Source organism: Balaenoptera acutorostrata, chromosome 1 (assembly GCF_949987535.1).
Source record: "Balaenoptera acutorostrata chromosome 1, mBalAcu1.1, whole genome shotgun sequence".
NCBI classification, from domain to species: Eukaryota; Metazoa; Chordata; class Mammalia; order Artiodactyla; family Balaenopteridae; genus Balaenoptera; species Balaenoptera acutorostrata.
The window spans coordinates 123,006,097-123,027,836 of NC_080064.1; the positions used below are offsets into that span (position 1 = coordinate 123,006,097).

Genomic DNA, 21,740 nt, shown 5'->3' on the forward strand with positions numbered 1-21,740 from the left:
TTATGAACTAATACCTGGCAAAGGCCCAAGCCATGAATACCATGGCAGAGGGGATTAGGTTTCAACATATGAAATGAGGTTTGCGTGGGGAGGGGTGGGGGGCGGTGGGCAAAGACTAAAACAGAGAACACCGTCAGTCTGTAGAAGCAAGGGGGAAAAAATGTCCCTCAATAATGTAAAAATGTTTTCCTACTTTTTTTACTTGCAGTGTTCAGTGAAAACAAGTTCTTTACAATCAACATGCCAGAAACCCTAACATATAAGGCCTTCTTGTACTGAAAAAGTTAAAAGCGTGAGAATGGTTGGAAGTTGTTTAAACAACAATAGTAAAGATTTTACGAGACCTCAAAATACTCCCGGATGTGTGGATATGACAAATCAATAAAAAGGAACCAACACCCATCCTAGAGCCTTGTAAGATCTAGATACCAGCCTTTCTACACCTCAACCTGGAAGCACAGGCTCTCGTAGAGAGGGGACGTACTCCCACATAAGAGACACTAGGGGTGGCCCAGAGGTGGCAATCCCTAGTAGGATGTGGGGTATGCAGAGGAAAGGGGTGACGGGTGCACTTAAGACACGTGAAAACTGGAAGGTTTGGTGCCTTCTGCCGTCGGCGGTTCCAAGGCTGAGTTTACGGCACTTAGAAGCAAGCTCTACTCCTTCCGGCTCGACCCTGCCTGCAGGCCTCCCTCAAGACCTCATCGGACTTGGACTTGAGGGCCTAACTGGGGCTTGTATTCGCTATCAAAGATCCGTGGGTCCCCGAGGCGGTGCGGTCTAGTTCCCGAAGAGCTGGACCCCGGCGAGCGGGCGGCGTGGGCGAGGATGGGTGCGGCCACCACACGGGCAGGGCTCGCTTCCGGATCTTCGCAAAACTAACAACATTAGTTAGGGAAATATACAGGCTCTAACAACCCTAAATCCCTTCACTTGGCGACTGTAGCAATCTGAGACACTGAGCGCCCCGCACACCCTAGACGCAGCCAGAACGCACCCACCCCAGCCTTGCCACCCGGCTCTGGTGACCTCCCCCTAGCCCGCACGCGCCCTGCAAACCCGTGCCCCCGCCCTCACCCCAGAGCCCCTAGAAGCAAGCTACGGTGGCTCTGATGGGGATAAATTATTACCGTGCTACCGTGCTGCAAACTCAATCCGAGAAGTATGAACTGGCTGGGACAGTTTAGGAAGGCGGCCACGAGGGCATTTGCTGAAAGGAACAGATAAATGCATTTGGGAGTAGGAGGGGTAATCTGTGGACAACGGTGAGGAGGAAGGAAATGCAGTCTCTGCCTCAAGACCAGCGGCCCAGAAGTGGTGCTCAGAGAGCTCTCTCGGACACCCGTTGCCCCGCCTTCAGGGCGTGGCCTCGCGCTGCCCCGGGAGGGGGCGGGGACTACTCCGAGCCACGCCCCACTCTGCAGGAGGCGAAGGGTGCCGCACCTACACTTCCGCTGCGCACTGCGTTCTGCACCAGCCGAGCGAAGGTGATCCAGGTGAGTCCCCGCAGCTGCGGGCGGCGAGGAGCGTGGGCCTCGGAGGCATTTCAGCTCCTGCGCTGGGCACCGCCCGTATCTCGGCCATCCCAAGCTGAATAGGGACTCGCTCTCTCTCTCTCTCTCTCCCTTCTTGTCTGTAGATTCCTTTCTACCTTCCCATCCCCTTTGCCCTCCATCCTCCCCATGATGTAGTGGGTTTGGAGCGTCTAAGCTGGGCCGGCCTCGCTATCTAAAACTCAGGGAGATTCTCAAGGTCAACCCTTCCTCAGTTACTTCCTTTTCTCTCCTCCGCTCCCTGGGCTGTGCGGACGCCGGGCTCCTTCTTTCTGCCTCCCAGAGCCCACCTGACCTTGCCAACTGCATCTCTGGTGCACAGGAGGGGTGGGCAGGGCACTGCAGGGGCAGCTGGCAGTGCAGGCCTGATCGGTAACACAGGTTTTTAAAGTGGCCTGGGAGCGCTGCGCCGGCTGCGGATGTGCATGTGTTGCTAGGGACCTTCCGGGAGGGTCTCCCAGGGAATTGTGTTTGTTTTCCCCTGGTTTCATAGAAACGTTTGTCGTATGTTTGAATTGGAACCCACGAGTGGGTCATTTCTTACCGCTGCCTTAGAGCAGGAGAGGAGGCGGAGTCTTTGTTGAGGTTGATTTCAGAGAATTTCCCTCATCTGGTGTTGCTGCAGGGAGCGTTAGCACCACAGCGGCGGGGCAACTGCGGGGCGGTGGAAGGGGCTGGAGGCTGGTTGGTAAGTCATTCTCCGAAGTTCTGGCTTCTGCTATCACTTTCCTTGGGAGTCACGAGTTTACCGCTATATTGTAGCTTAGGGGACAAGTGAGTGTGGGAAGGGAGGTAAAAGGAAAGCAGAGACAGGAGGGTGGGTAGGAAAAGAGCTACGGGCTTGTGGCTTTAATCCCCTAACTGGAGAAAGGGAGATCTGGAGGGAAGGACACTTACTGCTCTGCAGATATATGGCTCTTTGCAGGTGCTGTAGACCTGGGCGTGGTCATGTGGAATTGCCGCAGGTTTTCGATTCCTCTGTCGGTGGAAGCAAGGGCATCTCTTGGGAAATCTGTAGATCACTGGGAGCCTACAGTTTCTGGGAAGCACCCAAGGTTACTGGTCAAAATTACAGACTATGCTTAGGTCAACGAATTCAGTGATGAGAGCATAGTATCTGAGTCAGGGGATCAAGAATGTTTATTCTCACAGGAGTTAAATTTAACAGAGTTAAATAAGTTTACATCTAAAATCCAAACAAATACTTTCAGCCGGGGAAGACGTTCTGTAAAGCTTCCCTCCTGGCAATGTTACAGAAATAGAAAACTTTGTCAAGTGATTCCCCCCACAAATGATGTTACTACATATAAAACAGAGGTACTGTGTAGAGGTACTGTGCCCAGTCATAGAAACTGCACTGCAGGGGCCTCCTTAGATTAAGGAACAAAACTGGAGAAGGGCAGTCTTCCCCCTTATTTAGACTTAATCCTGCCAGTTTAGAGTTCTGCAGAGACACAGTCCATGAAGGGGAACCTCTTAACCTGGAGGATAGCAAAGAGACTGAACCTATGTGGAGAAACCTGGAATGAAGTGGATGACAAATCAATCTGTCAAAGAGTAATTTAGTGCCTACTGCACAGCTGGCAATATTTAAATATATTCTTCCCTATATTTCTATTTAAATATTCTGAATCTGTATTCAGAACACCCTTGCCAACCACAATTGACCATGAACCATTTAGCATTTTTTAAAGCAATATGTGTTTAAAAGAATATACTGCTACGGTTTTTACAACTGGTTTCATTAATACTAATGAGTATACCATCCTCCTGAAAAAGGAGGATTCAGCAGTTACCAGGTAGGTTACTGCTGTGTAAAATAGAATTTTTGTGTTTCCCTCGCTATCTCTTACAGTGTCTATGTGCCTATCTTCCTACGGGGAAGTTGTACTACCTTCCAAATACATTTGCAAATACCTTTAAGGAGTTCAGCATTTAGAATCATCCGTCCCCTGTTACGCTCTGAGTTCTTTCTAGAGTCGACCCATTTTTTAACTGGAACTTGTGTTCTAATATTTTGGTGACTTAGTTCACTCTTTTTTATTTAATAGTGTTATTTTGTTTCTCCAGCCTAAGAAATGTGAATGATTGTGACACAACTTCCTTCTAAGTACAGACAGGCCTGAAGAGTTAGACCCCCGTTTCAGGCAGGAGCCTGCAGCCTATGCAGTTCCTTCATTCAGAATGGCTGGTAGCCTGGAGGACACTTGTTCAGCAGCTGCTAAGAATTCACTGCATACAATCCACCCACATTTCTTGTGATGGAAAATCCAAACGGTGTCCATGTGACTCATTAGAAATTTTTTTTTTTTCCTCTTTGGGAAGTCAGGGCTTAGTTTCACTCTGCCCCTCAGTTCCTATATAATTCCAGTTAAGGGACAGGTTATAGGGAAATCGTGATGTAAAAATGAAGTGCCAATTTTTGTGTTGCTTTGCCCTTTGCAAACCTGTATGCCCGAAAGTTGGGAGGATTTTTTTCCCCTGTAATCTCTCCTCCTGTCATACTGCAGTGCTGACACTCATTAAAAAGAAAAAAAAAAAAAAATTCCTTTTTGGACCTTTTCCAAATTTTTTTCTTCTTCCAATTAGAAAGCTCTCAGGCTTTAATCAGTCACAGACTTGGAGTTAATTATTAGCTTTCTGTTCTCGTTAATATATTTTATGCTCAGGAGAGGGTCCGGAGAGGTAGAAAAGTTTCAAAAGAGGTCAAGTGTGGCCAAACTTGCTCCCCAACCTCATTGAGAGACAATACAGCCAAGGGTTGAGAGCATAACTGTGGAGCCAGACTGCCTGGCTGTGTGTGAATCCAGGCTTTCTCTGTTATAGCTGCGTGTCCCTGGGCAGATTACTTAACCTCTCTGATGTTCAGTTTCTTCATCTGTAAAATGGAGTAATAATATATCATAGGGATGCTGTGAGGGTTTAAATGAGTTAATATTGATGAACTACTTAAAACAGTGTTTGACACACATTAAGTAATATATGTGCTAATAATAAGTGTTATTAATAATCATTGATTTCTCCTACCACTCTTCCTCTAGGCTATATCACTACCCTTCAGCCAACACTGGTCTCCTTTTTCATCCTTATACAAGTAAACCCCTTTCCTGTCTCCGTGCCTGTGTACTTGCTGTTTTCTCTACCTGTGTGCTCACTCTCACATCACTGTTACATCCTTCAGAGCCCTTAGCTCAATCTGTTACCTTCCTGTTTCATGATCCTCCTAAGTTGTCTCCCTCCATTTGACTCTGTATTCTGGAAGGTCAGGACCTTCTTTCTCAGTCTTGTTCACCATTGTAGCCCTGCACTGCACATGGTACCCAGCATTCAGTAAGGGATACATCAGGAAAGGAATCATTCTAAGGCACTACTGAGGAAGGTGGTAGATGTGGACTTAAAGTGAGCATTCCATTTAGGTGAAACGCTTTGTCCTGCATTGACTTTGTCAGATCAGCTCCCTTGAATGAATTGTTACAAGATTTTTATTTTCTTCTGCATCCCATAACTTCTTCCCATTCTCTTCCCTGTCCTCTGAGATTGGTGCCTTCAGACTATGGGAAATGTCCTGCAGCCTGTCCCTGGGATCACACCTCCCTGGAGGCTGGGCTCCAGATGGTCCAGCGTGGCTCAGGGCTTTTAGGTCAGCACATCAAGGAACTCTCGCCCATAGGGCCTTTTGGGTCAAGAATCTGTTTGGGAAAGTTTGTCATCCTACAAACAGGGGAACCTAGGATTTGTTCTGTCTTATAATCTACTATTCTTAGATTCCTGAAGAGCTGAATTACCAGTTTTTCCCAGGGGAGATTCAGTTAAGCATATGTGTCTAGTGCCTTTTCACACAGAAGTCAGACTCCAGAGAAGAAAAGAGCAGGTAATTTGCTTATTTGGCCTTAACATGGTTTATATGTGTCAATGCAGGCTCATCCCACATAACCAAGAAACATTCACTTGGACTCGAGCATCAGGCTGGTCCTTCCCTCCCCGCTCCCGCTCTCAGCCAGCGCAGGAATGTAGTCATTGTCATCAGCACAGACAGTTCGCGAGAGTGTTGGAGTTAAAATGACATGTGGAACTTGAATATTTTATATTGCAAGCTGTGGCTACTTAACTATAAAATTGACTATATTTGGATTTATAGGACATTTATCTCTTAAGAAGACAGATCTTTCCATCCCCCCTAACTTGTAGTGTGCTTCCACTTTCCAAGTGTTCTGCCAGCAACACTGATGAGGAATTAAAGAATATCAGAAACCAGGAAAGACCCACTTTATGACCTGCCTCTGCTGTTTGCCTCACTTGAGTTAATATTCAAGGCTGGACAAATAATGGCCTGCTTATTCAACTAACTTTTCATTTTTAGCCCTTGGAGTGATATTTACTGAATATGCAAAACAATTGTGGGGAATAGTTATTTTTCTTCACATGGTTATTATTCCTTAACTGTCCATGTACTCTTTTTTCTTAAATTTTTTTTAATAAATTTATTTATTTTATTTATTTATTTTTGGCTGCATTGGGTCTTCGTTGCTGCGTGCAGTCTTTCTCTAGTTGCGGCGAGCGGGGGCTACTCTTCGTTGTGGTGCACGGTCTTCTCGTTGCAGTGGCTTCTCTTGTTGCGGAGCGTGGGCTCCAGGCGCTCGGGCCTCAATAGTTGTGGCTCGTGGGCTCTAGAGCACAGGCTCAGTAGTTGTGGCGCACGGGCTTAGTTGCTCCGCGGCATGTGGGATCTTACTGGACCAGGGCTCGAACCCATGTCCCCTGCATTGGCAGGTGGATTCTTAACCACTGTGCCGCCAGGGAAGCCCCCATGTACTCTTTTAAAAATCTCACTGCCATTTGAAACTTTGATACTCAAACAGATTTTATCATCTGTGTACTGTAGAATTGACCAGACTGGCATTTTGAAAATGTAGGCTGGACCCAAAGAAATTCTGTGACTGTCCTTTTTTTCTCTCCCATCATGGAAACAGGGAATTACCTTTGTGCTGCTTGCCTCTAGGATCTCAAGTTTCTCCACTTAGCTTTATATGGGCTCAGCTGCCTTGCCTAGAAATAATTTTGAGGACTATTCCTTTGTAGATACATTTGGAGGCAGAAACGAGGCTGGACAGCTACCTCATTAAAAGAGTACAGGCTGAGTAGACCCCTAGCACAACCTCAGAGCTTTTGGAACCACCTCCCAGTGTTGGAGACTCATGGAGATCCACTTGATGTGATCACATGGAGCCCTTTAAGTGACCATCCTTGTATTATTCTCATGAAAATGCCATGTAAAATAAAGGACCGGGGCTTCCCTGGTGGCAAAGTGGTTAAGAATCCTCCTGCCGGGGCTTCCCCGGTGGCGCAGTGGTTGAGAATCTGCCTGCCAATGCAGGGGACACGGGTTCGAGCCCTGGTCTGGGAAGATCCCACATGCCGCGGAGCAACTGGACCCGTGAGCCACAACTACTGAGCCCACGCGTCTGGAGCCTGTGCTCCGCAACAAGAGAGGCCGCGATAATGAGAGGCCCGCGCACCGCGATGAAGAGTGGCCCCCACTTGCCGCAACTAGAGAAAGCCCTCGCACAGAAACGAAGACCCAACACAGCCATAAATTTAAAAAAAAAACAAAAAACAAAACAAAACGAAAAAAAGAATCCTCCTGCCAATGCAGGGGACACGGGTTCGAGCCCTGTCTGGGAAGATCTCACATGCCGCGGAGCAACAAAGCCCGTGCGCCACAACTACTGAGCCTGCGCGTCTGGAGCCTGTGCTCCGCAACAGGAGAAGCCACCGCAACGAGAAGCCTGTGCACCGCAACGAAGAGTAGCCCCCGCTCGCCGCAACTAGAGAAAGCCTCACGCAGCAATGAAGACCCAACGCAGTCAAAACTAAATAAATAAAATAAATAAATTTTAAAAATAAAATAAAATAAAGGACCATATATAAGGAAGATTGGATTAATAGTACAGGCAGCCAAATAAGGATTTTAATGAAACATTGGGGAATGGCTCCAAGTCAGTCTGTAAGTGCTTTAGCATTGTCCCATTCCTGATGCATTAAAAAAAAAAAAAAAAAAAAAAAGACTGCTGAGAAATTGCAGTAGAGTTGGAGGGGAGCAATCTTGCAAATGGAAGTAAGGGTTACCATTGTCCACACTGGCTTTTATTTGTTTGAGGGCAAAGAGAGAGGTGAAAGTTGAAATCCTCTCTCCCTTAAGACGTTTGATTTTCATTTAGGAGAAGACAAGTTGTTGTAACTTCATGGCTCAGAAGTCATAAATTATTTGAGGCCAGTGCCCAAATGATAAAGCCTGCCTTTTGCTCCATTTGTGCAGTGTTGATTGTGCCCTGGGGAATTTCTATTGGCAGCTAAGATGGAGTGGGGTAAATAAGTGAAGGAGAGCTTTACCCCAGTAGTATTCTGTTGAATGTAGTTCAGGAAGTTCTCTGAGTAACCCTTTTGTAACTGAAGGAACCCCTGCCCCAGTGAGATAAGGCAAGCTGTGGCAGAAGCAGGAATTGGAGGAAAGGTTGAGCGAAGTATAAGCGCTGGAGTAGTGATGTTTCCAGGTGAGTCTGTCAGTCACATTCCTATAGGAGAGTACCTTAGCCAAATATCATAATGAAACTCCATGTTGCTAACTCAGGCACTGGAATAGAGCATATCTTCTAGGGGTGAGACCAACACTGCCTCATTTTAAGTCCAAGCTTGATCACTCCTAAAGTAAGACTTTACAATGGTGCCTTGTAGCTTTTTAAAAATCCACTGGGTGTCTACTCACTGGATGCACCAAAGAGTTGTTGCCTCGAATACTCTTCCTTCCACTATGCTGTCCCATAGACCTCAAGGCCCCACCGGTCACCAGGGCGCCAGTGTTCTCCGATCTACCCCTAGACACCCACTGTGGCCTGGGGTTTTTCTGCTGCCCCTTGTCCCATGCCCCACCTGCTTCAAATACTGTTCCTAGTTTTTTTTCCTCCAACCTGATATGTCCTCAGAAAGTCATGTTTGGCCAGTAATACATATTTTGATAAATAAAAAAGTTACACACAGAAATGCTGCTGTTTAAAAATATCTGTTGTAGAAATAATTCTGTTTCTAAAGTATTCTCAAAATGTGCAAACATCCAAAGGTAGAGCCTGTGGCTGGTGAGGGTCCATGAGGAGGAAAGGCTGCATGGGCAAGTGGTAGGACTTGCCTGGGGCCATACTGGCAGGCCTGGACAGTGTGAGCACATTTAGGAGGGAGAACTGCCTGATGTGTATTACCTCACAGCCCACTTGTCTCTTAACCCTCAACCCATGGACTTCCACCTTCTACCACCTCCCTAAAACCAGGGTTCCCCCTCACCAAAGCCAAAGGCATATTCTTAGCCTGTTCATGCTTCTTGACAGAAGTGTCCACTTCTTCCTTTTCAGAACTCTTTCTTCCTTATGTTTAGGGTCTGTACCGTTCCTGGTCCCTTTTCATACCTGGAAAGCTCTTTCCACGTGTAGGAGTTGAATCCACCCGAGGGCTTGCATAGTTAATGATGGTGCATGTTTGCTTGGGCAAACGCCTTTCCCTTTGGGAAGTGATGCTTCCTCTGCAACTAAGGCACTTAATTGCATACCCTTTCTTCCTCTACACATCTCATCTTAGTCCGTTGGGGGAGAAGCAAGAAGTATTGACTGTTACGTGGCCTGTAAAGACTCTCATAATCTGGATCTGTCCTCTCTAACCTTATTTCCTGATGTTCCCACCATGTGCTGGGGTCCAGGCTTTTCCTCACCCAGGGCCTTTGCACTTGCTATTCCCTCTGATTGGAATGTTCTTTTCCCCATAACGTTGTGTGGTTGCTTCTTCCTCATTCATGTGTCAGTGCAGATGTTGGCCACAGAGAAAAGATCTTCCCCAGATGATCCTGCTGGAGTAGCCCCACCTCCACCCCGTTCCCTCCGCATCACTGCCCTGTATGTTCTCCATAATAGTCATCACTCTCTCAGGTTGCCTTTGTTTGCGTATTTGTTGTCAGTCTTCTCTCATCATTAGAGTGTCAGTGCCTTGAGGTCAGGGACCCCCATCTTGTCCACTGCTGTATCTCCCACAACTCAACACTGCCTGGCATAGAGTAAGCACTTTGTATATTGTGGTTGAGTAAGTGACTTAAGTGTTCTGGGACTCATGCTGTCCACACTAGGAAACTAACTCCATCTGTCATTATGCTGTCCACGTCAGGAATCTAAGTAGACCAGCCTTTTGCCAAATTTGAATCTATCCCAAACAGTATCAGAACTAATTTCTAAGTCAGAGCACATTATAGATTTGTAGAAAAATCAGTATCTCCTTATTTAGGAAGTATTACATATGTGGACAGACATGTACACTTGCCAGGATGTACAATGTCTTTGTGTTTGGACCAACATTTATTAAGGGTTCATACCAGATGCTTAGTCTAGTTTATCTCATTTAACTCCTCAAACCATCCTGTGAAGTAAATAGTATTCTCCCATTTGGCAGAAAAATTAAGTAACCTTTCCAGGGTCCCAGAGGTGGGGTCTGAACACAAGTCTAATTCCAGAATTCCCACCGTCTCTACTCCTGTGGATTTTCCCATGGGAAAAGGCAAATCATAAACAGTATTCAAGTCTGCTAGGAATAAAAACATTCCCAAAAGGATCTCTACTATTAAATAAGTGACACGAATTTTCTAAATAAAAAGAAAAACTAATTCCTTTTAAACCTTCAACTTAATTGTTCTCTCAGCTGAACTATTTTGACTCAAGACTGCCAGGAAACAGTTAACTAGGAGCATACACCTCTGTAGTTACTAATAAGTGAAGAGAGAACAGAAACACTTCTGTCCTATCTCTGCCTTTCCCCAACCCTTTTAGTTTCATTTTTGTTGGGGGGGTGGGGGGGGTTGTACACAGTTTCTGATCATTGGTATGAAGGAAAAATCTGGAATTGGGTATTTGTTTACTTATTTGCCTGCTTTCCCCAGTAAAACATGAGCTTCCTGAGGGCAGGGACCAAAGTCTGGCTTGTTCACCTCATCCCCAGCATGGGCCCACTGAGTAGCACATAGTAGGCACTCAATAAACTTGGACGAGTAAATGAACGGATGCTCAGCCCCATGCAGGGATAAGCATGTCTGGCTACAGGGAGGGTTTGCATGACTGCAGTTTGCTGATTTCCGTAGTCTGTACTAGAAGCCTGCTTCCTTCTGAATACTCCTGCCCTTCAGATAATATATTATAACATGGCTGGCTATTAAGAGTTCAAAAAGGAGGGGAATATATGTAGTTCTAAGCTTTGTTTGCTATTTTAAAATGATAATTCTAAATTATAAATTCTTAAATGTATCTCATCATCATGTATTCGAACATCCGCTTTTATCACTGAATCAGGGCAAAGACAGTTAACAGAACATTAGCACACATAGTATAACCTGATATATAACATTTATTGGGTACTTACTATGTGACAGGCATCCTGATGGGTGTTTAGAGACAGTGTTCCCATTTAATCTTTACAACAACTGTATGGTGTGGGGTAGGCGCCATGATTATCTCCAATTAACTAGTGAGGAAACCAAGGATGCTTGAAAGACGTTGAGTAATTTTCCCGAGGACACACAGCTAGGAATATGAGATCCAGGTTCCAAACCCAGACAATGTGATTCCAAAACTGCCCCCTTACCTGCAAGGCTGTCTCTATACTGCACATAGTAGATAAGTGACAGGATTCAAGCTAAAAATCAGGTCCGATTCCTTGGTTCCTTTGTAACATACTCTCTATTCCTCCTGTCTCCTCGATTACTAATTATTGTCAGGCCATGTTTTTACATAACTTTTTTGGTATATATTTGCTCATTTTGCACATTATAGAAAGGTACAAAGGAAAATCTATAATTCAGCCATCTGGAAATAGCTATGCTTATGATTTTGATATTTTCTTCTTTAATTTTTTCTATTATTGAGAAAACTAGATATACACTTTTTGTTTTCTTTTTTTTTAAACTTAACATGCTGTATATTAAGTCTGTTTCACCATCTTTAATCTTTCACCATTTTTAATGGTTATATACTATTCTGTTTTACAGATATATTATTTATTTAATTAGTTCTCTTTGTTTGGACATCTATACCATTTGTTTTTGCTGTTATAAATAGTGCTGAAGTGAATGTCTTTGAACCAAATCTGTTTGCCTTCCTGATTATTACCCCAGGATGGATTCCCAGTAGAATTAATGAGCAAAAGGTTATGAACAATGTAAATAAAGCATATTGCCTGCCGCCAGGCTGTCCTCCAGGTGGTTCTGTTTTACACTTCTCCCAGCAGCGTGTAATACTACAAAGTAACTAGATAAATTTTTATTTGTACAAATCATAAATTTTAATCTTTACAGCTGGTGTGTGACTAACCTCGGAAACTGCATGATAATTAACAAGTGCTATTATACAACCAAGTGAGTTACAAAGTAATCTATACCAGTCATGAAAGTTCAGCTCCGAAAGGACCATTGGACTGCATGCTGTGTGTCTATCACCATGTAGAAGGCAAAGTCTAGGGCAGAGCTCCCACCCCCAAGAACCTTATCTTGTTGGGTGGATATACGGGTTGCCAGTGACACAGAGCAGGTATGTAATCAACAAACTATAGTGTGCAGTCCGAATGCGTGCTCATGTCAGAAAGAGGTTGTGTTGCACGTATCAGCTTCTCAAGCCTGTGCCCTGGGAGCTATCTGCTAGCTGCGGGGCCGGCCCAACCTCGGGCGTGGCTGGAGCTGCCTGGAACGTGGCTGCTGTGAGCCGAGGTGCCTCCCCTTTCACCAGTGTGCGCACCCGCACCCACGCGACGGGGCGGGAGCGTGCATCTCTTTGCCCTGGATTCCTCAGAAAATAAGGATTCAGCAAATGACGAAGTTTTTTTTTTGAACCCTAAGTGAATTAAACTGATTCTGTCCTTAAAGGACAAGCCTTAAGCATTTTGCAGTCCCTATTGGATTTATGTTTTCAGCAGCTGTAGCGACAGAGCTTTTCTCTGTGTTCTGATCTCCTCTTTCTCCAGGAATTCATACATCCAATTGCTTCCATTGTTTCAGTAGATGCTTTGAGGGGAAAAAAGGAAACTGACATGGGTTAGGCACACACTTTATGCCAGGCACTGTGCAGAGCGGAGGACGCATTCTGAAAGCTACCTGGACTTACAGCTTGCTTTATTTATTCCACAGCTTTCTATAAGCACACGCTCTGTGCTTGGCACGGGGGATGCTGGACACACACGGTCCCTCCCTCACGGGAGCTTAGTATCTGATGCAATTGGCTGCTCTTTCTGTTCTAGCCCTGATCACGCCAGCTGGGAAGTGCTGGCTGCAATGGCCTGTGAAGCAGGGCTCCTCATGTGGTGAAAGTGCAAGGAGGTGTCAGGGCGGGCTCAACAGGCTTGGCTCTGGCACCTATGCAGGTGTGTCCAGGGCTCCTGCAGGGAGAGCCTTGGAGATGGCCGCCTCTCTCCTCCTGCCCCTAGTACGCTCACTGTTTCCTGACCGATTACACTGTCCTTTGCACACCACCCACTTTAGCATCGGACTCTGGGTCTCCCTTACTGTAAATTCTCTGTCCTTCAAAGGTCTTGTTCCTGGCTCTGCTTGCCCTCACCTAGATTCTTTTCCCCTCAGTACCTATCACCGTACCAAAGTGTGAGGAGAGTCACTTTCACTAGGGTGTGACTGCCTAAAAGTGTAACCTCCCAGGTTGCATTTATATTTTGGAAGAGGAGGTCAGTGGTAAACATTAATTTCTAATTGCAGGTTTTTGAGCGGTTGCCTTTCTGAGTGTTCATTGCCTGCAATAGAAACATCTACTCAAAGGACACTTCTCTGTCCTGCCACCTAGCTTCTCCTACCCAAATCCTTACAGGCCAGAAAAACAGAGGCCAGTGACCGAGCCACCGAATTCTAATGTTTTGCCTGGGCTTGCTGGAGTATTTGGGGAAGAATTCTAAAACCTGCTCTGGTCTTAGCTCTGCCCTCATCTCTCTACCTGAGCCTCCATTTCCTTTTCTGTAAAATGGAGCTTATGGGATTTGGGGGGAGAGGAAAAATGAGCTGAAAAGTCTGCACCAACACAAGGTTACCCCAGGCTGCGAGAGAGCCTAGCCTCCTGTCTAAAGGTGAGGTCTGAACAGACTTTCAACTTGCACACTTTGACCTAAACCAGATATGCTTAATTGTATCGTTCTTAAACAGGCGGCTTTTGACAAAGTTAGAGACAGCTTCGTTTTCAGTGGCCTGTTTGGCCCAGATGTGTTGAACCCCAGGGATATCAGGTAGTCATGTTTATTTATTTTCAAAGAGGTGTTCAGTATTCACCCCATGTTTTTGTTTTAATAACTACTACCAAAGCTTCCTCCCCAAGCTGATTTTCTAAACTCTGGAAAGGACTAATTCTAAAAGAGAATGAGGGCAGGGAAGCTTGGAAGGCAGCCAAAGACTCCTTGCTCTCCGCAGCCACACGAGATGGCCCAGGAGAGGCTGACCTGGAGGTGATTCCCATGCTGAGTCATGGGGACGGCCCTTTCCAGTGTGTGTCCCCTGTCCCGGAGGAGGGGATGCTGGGTGCCCCTCCGCGAGCAGCTCTAGGTAAAGAAAGAATATAGCAGGGGAAACTAACGGGAATTATTGTGAAACATGGTTGGGGGTGGGCAGATTTTAGGATTTTGGTTCCAAATGTTATTTTGCAGACCTAAGGGAAACTTACTTTTAAAGAACTGACCTGTTTGCTGGCCCCAAATTCCACACTGAGAAAGATTCTGTGATCCCAATGTCAGTTCAGCTCTAAATCGTCACGTGGGATTGAAAGGGGACATTGGAACTGAATTGGAACCTAAATCTGAATCCCAGCTCGGATACTTTCTCTTTCAGACCTTGGGAATATTACTTAACCTCTGGGTGCTCTTTGGAAAATAGGGGTATTAGCATCTTGTTGGGTTGTTTGTGAGGACGACTAAAACATTTTGGAGCAGGGTAACCTTCCCAGGCTTTCAGGAGAGGTTGCAGCCAAACAGTTTTCAGGGGTGGAAATTTTTTTTTTCTTTGGCCACGCCATGTGGCATGCGGGATCTTAGTTCCCTGACCAGGGATCGAACCTGTGTCCCCTGCAGTGGGATCGCGGAGTCCTAACTACTGGACCACCAGGGAATTCCCAGGGATGGAAATTTTAAACTGAAGACAGAATACACACAGGAGCTGTTGGCCTGTGGCAGCCATGCACGTGATGAGACAGCAGCTAAGGATCTCTGGAAGCATTGTAGCTATTTCTCTGTGTCCTGCCGTGCTCTGACCCTTCAGACATCTGGTGATCAATGCTCAGATAGACTGGAGGGCAGCACTAACTTACTCTGAATTTATTAGGGCTTCTTCCCACCCAGCAGGTTTTCCTCTCCTTGATCTCCGGTATGTTTCTTTCCTTCTTTCTTCTTTCCTCCTGGAGCAGGACAAGAGCTAAAAGAGCTGAAATTGCTGAACACTGAAAAATGCGGAGATGAGCTTTTCCTCCAAACATTTCATATGAAATTTTTCAAACATGCAGAAAAGTTGGAAGAATTGTATAGTGAACATCCATATAGCTACCACCCAGGTTATAGCATTAATATTTTGCTATATTAGCTTGTATCATCATTTTTTGATGAATTTCAAAATAAGCTGCATTGCAGGCACTAGAACACATCATGGGGTTCGTTTTGAAGTGTTAATTTGATGAAGAATCTGGGTTCTCCAAGAGCTGCCCAGAGCCTTGCTCTGCTTTCAAAGAACTAGAACTGATCCCTTCCCTACAAGTGTGATATTTCTGCTGCTGTACCAGCACGTGCCTCAGGATCCAAGGGAGGCCCTAGGGTTCCTGCCCTCAGAGTGTCCCCGATGCCAATAGACATACAAGCGAGAAACTTGGAATCACTGTGTACATACTGACTATATCCCGTTTCTCTCTCTGTTTCTCTTTCTTTCTCTTTCTCTCTCTCTCTGTCTCTCTCTCTGTAACTTAGTATATCTTTTAGCATTTTGCCTTGCTAAATATTTTTGAAATTGTGGTTTTTAGTGGCCAGACCATCCAATAGCAGTGACTACTGCAATGGTTTAGATAAATCTCATACATGCAATGTTGATCAAAAGAACTCAGGCACAAAAGAGAATATACAATGTGATCATGAACTTTTCTGTGTGTATATCGCAGACTTGAATCGTTTTTTAATTCTGCTGGGTGGTATACAGTAATATCTCTACCTCTTAGAACCACCAGATCACTCATGCCTCTTTTTGAGCTGTAGCGATACGTTTGCTGGTAACAAAGCATCCCACTCTTGAGGCCTCCTGCAGCTTGGAGCCCACAGTGCCAGGTGGCGCCTGAATGTGTTCTTTCTCCCACAGAGTCAGGATGGCCGTCCTCTCTAAGGAATATGGTTTCGTGATTCTAACTGGTGCTGCCAGCTTCATAATGGTAACTCATCTAGCCATCAACGTTTCCAAGGCCCGCAAGAAGTACAAAGTGGAGGTGAGTGGGAACACAGTGGTGCCTCTGTGGGTTCGTCGAGGCAAGAACTTGTTTTCAGTTGTGGAGGGAAAGGTGAGGTGCTAGTGGTCAGCGGTGGCAGTTTCAGGCCTGTTCCTATTAGAAATTCTGCCCCTGTCTGGCAGGAGGAAGGCAAGAAATATGGGGCCCTTCTGGAGAGTCATTTCCATCTTGTTTTACTTTTGTCTCTTCTGTAAAAAGACCAGGTGTGCTTTTGGCTGGAGCTCTTTGCTAGGAAGACAGTTATTTTCTAAAGGGGGTTAAATAGGGAATTCCCGGGCTGTCCAGTGGTTAGGACTCTGCATTTTCACTGCCAAGGGCCCAGGTTCGACCCCTGCTTAGGGAACTAAGATCCCACAAGCCTCACAGTGAGGCCAAAAATAAAACGGGGGGTGGAGGGGGTTAAATAGCAGTTGTTTCCTGGTGTGCCACTTTAAAATGATGTCTTCTGGTGATTTTCCTGTTTCCCAAGTAGAAGAGAAGCACGTGGTGCTGAGTTAGCCTGTGTTTGGACATCAGACATAGGGAGGAGATCTATTGAATGCTTCCTTTAGCTCTAGCTGATCTAGAAGGGATACTTACTGAAGCTGTCCCTGGTGAGCAATGTTAAATGTCTACTTCTTTTGAGCAATTTATAATTAGAGCTCCTTTTAAAGTTTTCATGTCTAGTTTATTATTTTGATGGACACATTAAAACTCTCACACACTCAGTTTCTGTTCCCCCATTAAGGGGAACCTTAAAAGGATGTGGTATTTGCTGACTCTTGGGAAGGAGCTATTTCCCAATGGCATCCTTGTAATGCATCCCAAAGCCACCAGTGATGGCATAACGTCAACAAAAACCCCGAATTTGGCACAAGCTGCCTCTACCCCTTGAATGGCACAGACATATATTCTTGTCACTGGATATTAATAGACACAGATTGAATCTGCCTCTGAGAATGAGACCTGTCACCACATGCATGTAAGCAGAAATTGAATGATCATCTGACCAAGGTTATGGCAGAAGATGCTTTGGGATACATTATCTTTAAGGTTGATTTTAACTCTCAACACTGAATGCTACACTTGACCATTTGATCACACACACTTTGTTTTAACAGTATCCTACAATGTATAGCACTGACCCTGAAAACGGACACCTCTTCAACTGCATTCAGCGGGCCCACCAGAACACGTGAGTGCTGGCCCTGCCCGGCCCCCAAGACATCTGCAGAGTGGGTGTTTTCTGTCCAACACCTCAACCCTTGGTACTCTGTTTGCTGAGTAATAGCAACGATGACGATCATGGATACTCATTAAAAGTATCATTAAAAATGTATAAGTGAACAGATTAAATATTAAGCAAAATTAAGAGTTGTTAGGATGGTGGGATTCTAGATGACCTTTTCTTTTTTTCTTCCATTTCTTTTATTTTTAATTGAAGTAACATTGATTTACAATGTTGTTAATTTCTGCTGTACAGCCAAATGATTCAGTTATAAATATATATATATTCTTTTTTGATATTCTTTTCCATTATGGTTTATTACAGGATATTGAATATAGTTCTCTGTGCTATACAGTAGGACCTTGTTGTTTATCCATTCTATATATAATAGCTTACATCTGCTAATCCCAACCTCCCACTTCATCCCTCCCCCAATGCCCTTTTCAAACATGAATTTAATGCTGCATTACTCTTCTGCAGTATTTGCAGCAAGTTCACTCTAAACTGATACTGAATCTCCCAGCCTAGGGGGTGAGAGGCTTTGAGCTCTGTAAGGAAATCTACTCTAATTTGCCTCATCAGTTTGTCAGATTTGAGGTCTTTGACTCACTGTGTTCTGAGTTACCTCTAATCTAATCCCAAGCAGAGCAAAAGAAGGTGGATCTTAGCGGTCAGGCCTTCTGCCTTTGGTCAATGTTTATTTTTATTCTCAAGTTTCTAACTTGGCAAGTAAGAATGTAAAGGGTTCTTAGTTTTACATAGACATACTTATATAGAGCACTTTAAAGGAAAAAAAAACCTTTTTTTTCTATCTATTCCAGGTTGGAAGTGTACCCTCCCTTCTTATTTTTTCTAGCTGTCGGAGGTGTTTACCACCCAGTAAGTTTTTCCGGGGAGGGGGTTCATCTAATTAGATTTAATAGATTTAATTCACTGAGCCATTCAGGAGGGAAGAGGAAATGAAACTTTAATGAACATCTTCAATGTCTAGGCACCATGTATTTAAAAGAATTTCATTCAGTTACTTCTTACAAAGTTCCTTAAAGTAGGTAGAATTTTTCCCGTTTTTTACGGATGAGAAACCTCTTGGATACTATGTAACTTTCTCAAGATCAAATAGCTACAGAGTAGATGAATCAGAATTTGAACCCAGGTCTCTCTGATCCTAGGAGGTTCATGTCCATTGAGTTTTCCTTTGCCACATTATTCATGCAACGGACATTTCCTGGACACCTGAACAAAACAGGCAAAGGCTCCTGGTTTCATGGAGCTGACTCTTAGTTGGGGTCGCAGACAAAAAGCAATTCAAGGACATCGTGTAGCATGTTAGAAGGTGATGCACCCCACAGAGGAAGCAAAAACAGGGATGGTGGAAAGGGAGTGCCTGGGGACGGGGGGGACAGTGTTGAGTGGGGTGGTCAGGAGGAGCGCCTTGATGCGAAGGTGACACTTAAGCAGTAGGTGAGGGAGCAGGTGCTGCAGATGTCTCCAGACATCTGCAGGCAGGAGACGAGCCAGGGCCAGGCCCTGGGGCAGGAGCCTGCCTGGTCTGTGTGGTGCACAGTGAGCGGTGCGGCTTCAGTGGTGAGCAGGAGGTGAGGGCTGGAGGTGAGGGTGGACCTCGGGGCCGTGTAGGCCGCTATGGCCCTTGTGAGCCTTAGGTTTGGTCCTCACTACACCTTATCGAAATAAAGCAAGTTTATCTGAGCCTGATTAGTTGCCACTGGGGTCTTGCCTTACACAGAAAGTGTTTCCTTTTCAGGGCCCCGATTTCCCCTCCGTTGAGTTCAGACCAGAGTGCTGGCACCTGACGTTTCTGGTTCTGAGACTTTCATAAGCCTCTGGTCTGTACCTGAATGGCCTTGTGCTTTTTTTGTCAGCTGCCAGAACGGCGCATCTACAGTTCATGACCTCAAAGTCTTGTATTTTTTTCAAAGAAAAATCTGCTACTCTCTTAGAGAAGAGGTTTCTTTCTTGTGCCTCTAAAGAGCCCCAATCCTAGCAAGTAACTAGGCTAGCTGGTCTAAACAGACTAGCTGGTCTCTCTAGGCGTCACCTGATGTCCACCCCGGCCCCGTTCCTGTCCCACTTCCCTAGATCCCATTCCTTGTGCTTAGTTCTTGGAAATACTCTAAGACTACTCTGAAGACAAGCACCTAATATTGTTCCTGGGTTGACGGTAATTATGCGACTTTAAAGAGAGACCTGGCAGAAACTACAGAGCTTCTAGATAGTGACTTGTGCGCCTGGGGGTTTTATTTATAGTTGTTTCATGCTCCTACTGATACTTAACTTTCCCTAAAATCATCAAAACAAACAAATAAAAATCCTAAAGTAGGAACCTCGCCCCCACTGATGCCACTGCTAAATTGAAAAGACAGCTGGGGACAGTGACGCCCAGTGACTCACGTCCTCACACACCCTCTCGCTTCCTCTCCCCTGTCTCCTTTAGACCAAATGGGTTGGTCACCCCGGCAGGGTGTCCAAATGGAAGGATTTCCCATCTTGCATGAGTTTTCACTCTCTCTTCCCAAGGGTGTTGGGAATGGGGAGACTTTCCCCTCCAAGACCACATGTTCTGGGATTCACAACATGACATACTCCCCCGACTTTTTCTAGTGGAGCCCCATGCCTATGCGTGGGCCACTGCACAGCCCCTTAGAGCCCTCCCAGGGGGGACCTGGCTGAGACGAAGCAGCACACAGCCATGGAGTGTGCAGTCCATCTCCTGTCCACAGGGCTCCTCCCCTAGTCCTGCCTTTCAGTCGGTTTCCTCTCCTGGCTTACTCCGCGACCCCCAGGCCTGCCTCTCCTTCCCCTGTGCTCTAGCACACTGAGTCCCCTGGGGCAGGCCGGGAGGTTCCTCCCATCCCACCTACCTAGGAGAAGGCCAGCAATCACCTCCCAGGTCTCTGAGCAGTTCACAGAAGGATCACAGCGCTTTGATTTTCCTGACTGAAACAACTTCATTCTACCCTAACTTTGGTAGGGAGTATTTTACTATATCCATAAAACTGTTAACTTTTTGTTAAAACATTGTGTTATCAATCCTAGATGTTAATAAAATTCTGCCTGTTTCTTTCATGCAAATAACTAACAGAGCCCTTTTATTTTAGCGTGTAGTTTCTGGCTTGGGCTTGGCCTGGATTGTTGGACGAGTTCTTTATGCTTATGGCTATTACACAGGAGGTAAGGACATATTGACATCTGTCAAGGAAACAAATTTAAAATCTTATACTACTATATTTTCCTGTTTAGCGGGGCTTTAAGAAGAGGGAAAGTAACTTGATATTTAGGTGAAAGATCTGTTATCTTCTTTCTTTTTATTAACCTTTGAATAGTAACAAAGCGCATTCTGTATCTTCAGTGTGTCAATTGCTGTTCTAAGAACTTTGCATATGCTATTTAACCTTACAACAATTCTGTGACATAGATAATATTATTTTATAGATGAGGAAACTGAGGCTTAGAAAGATTAAGACTCTAGGTCACAGAGCTACTAAGTGTAAACTAGAAAGCCAGGATTCAAACCCAGGCAGTCTGACCCCAGATCCCCTGCTCCTAATCAGTACTATAAATAGTGTGCCTGAGAGAGAAGGGGGAAGAGATTCTTCTGGCTGGACTTACCTCTTGGAAGAGGGAAAACTCCAAAAGATCCTGGAGCAAAGGTGCTCTAATTATTATCCCACAACGTGTTTTAAAGTTCAATACTGTTGTGGCACACGACTTTGCATGCAGTATGTAACATACTGACAGCTTAGGCTGAAGAGCTGGTTGACCTCCTAAGACTAGATGGTCTAACGTACAACCCCAAGTGCCTTGACAGAATGGCTGGTGGATGTTGACAGCACTGTCACTGTGGAGCACCCCCAGTAACTTCTGCTCTTTCCTCTTTTTTAGAACCTAGAAAGCGGAAACGGGGAGCCTTGAGCTTCATCGCCCTCATTGGCCTGATGGGCACCACGGTGTGCTCTGCTTTCCAGCATCTTGGTTGGGTTAGAACTGGCTTGAGCGGTGGGTGCAAAAGCTGCCATTAAAGAGTTATAGGGTGTTTGGAAACTCTCATTCATTTTGACTGACTTTTATTTTCAGTGACTTTTTTTTTTTTCCCTAAATAAAAACTTACCTGGCGTCAGCCTCATACCTAACCCTGACTCTCACTTATTTCTTTTTGAGTCTTTATCTAAAATATAAGTAGCCTGTTCCTAGTAGATGAGAAAGAGGCCACAGGTATTAAGCACTCCTTCTTACCCTGCCAGAGGGTGTTTACTTAATGTGTGAGCTGGAAAAAGGTCTATTTGTGGAAATATGTTCATAGTCATGCCACAGCAGTGAAAAACTGGGGCTCGAAGAAAGTCTTTTAGTGCTAGTTATAAGATTATCTTATCACTTGCTAATACATAGGATTTTTAAAAAATCTCTATTGAAGATTGCTTCTAACGC

The 21,740-nt window shown here is 45.2% G+C and overlaps 1 protein-coding gene across 2 annotated transcripts; it reads left to right on the top strand.

The window, feature by feature from the left end:
• Positions 1-1,362: 1,362 nt before the first annotated feature.
• Positions 1,363-21,438, top strand: MGST3 (microsomal glutathione S-transferase 3). 2 transcript variants are annotated; one of them, XM_007191077.3, is made up of 6 exons: positions 1,363-1,496; positions 15,946-16,069; positions 17,191-17,264; positions 18,119-18,176; positions 20,414-20,486; positions 21,198-21,438. In XM_007191077.3, the coding sequence occupies exons 2-6, from the start codon at positions 15,953-15,955 to the stop codon at positions 21,332-21,334; spliced, it is 459 nt and encodes a 152-aa protein (XP_007191139.1). In that variant the 5' UTR covers positions 1,363-1,496; positions 15,946-15,952; the 3' UTR covers positions 21,335-21,438. The 2 variants fall into 2 exon arrangements, with proteins under 2 accessions (XP_007191139.1, XP_007191140.1); XM_007191078.3 differs by lacking the exon at positions 1,363-1,496 and adding an exon at positions 14,075-14,160.
• Positions 21,439-21,740: the final 302 nt, after the last annotated feature.

Bases quoted from the DNA above. Each gene is read 5' to 3' on its own strand.
- MGST3 (XM_007191077.3), top strand. From the start codon at position 15,953: ATGGCCGTCCTCTCTAAGGAATATGGTTTCGTGATTCTAACTGGTGCT. The intron at 18,177-20,413 runs GTAAGTTTTTCC...CTTTTATTTTAG, and splicing joins TCGGAGGTGTTTACCACCCA to CGTGTAGTTTCTGGCTTGGG. The intron at 20,487-21,197 runs GTAAGGACATAT...CCTCTTTTTTAG, and splicing joins TTATGGCTATTACACAGGAG to AACCTAGAAAGCGGAAACGG.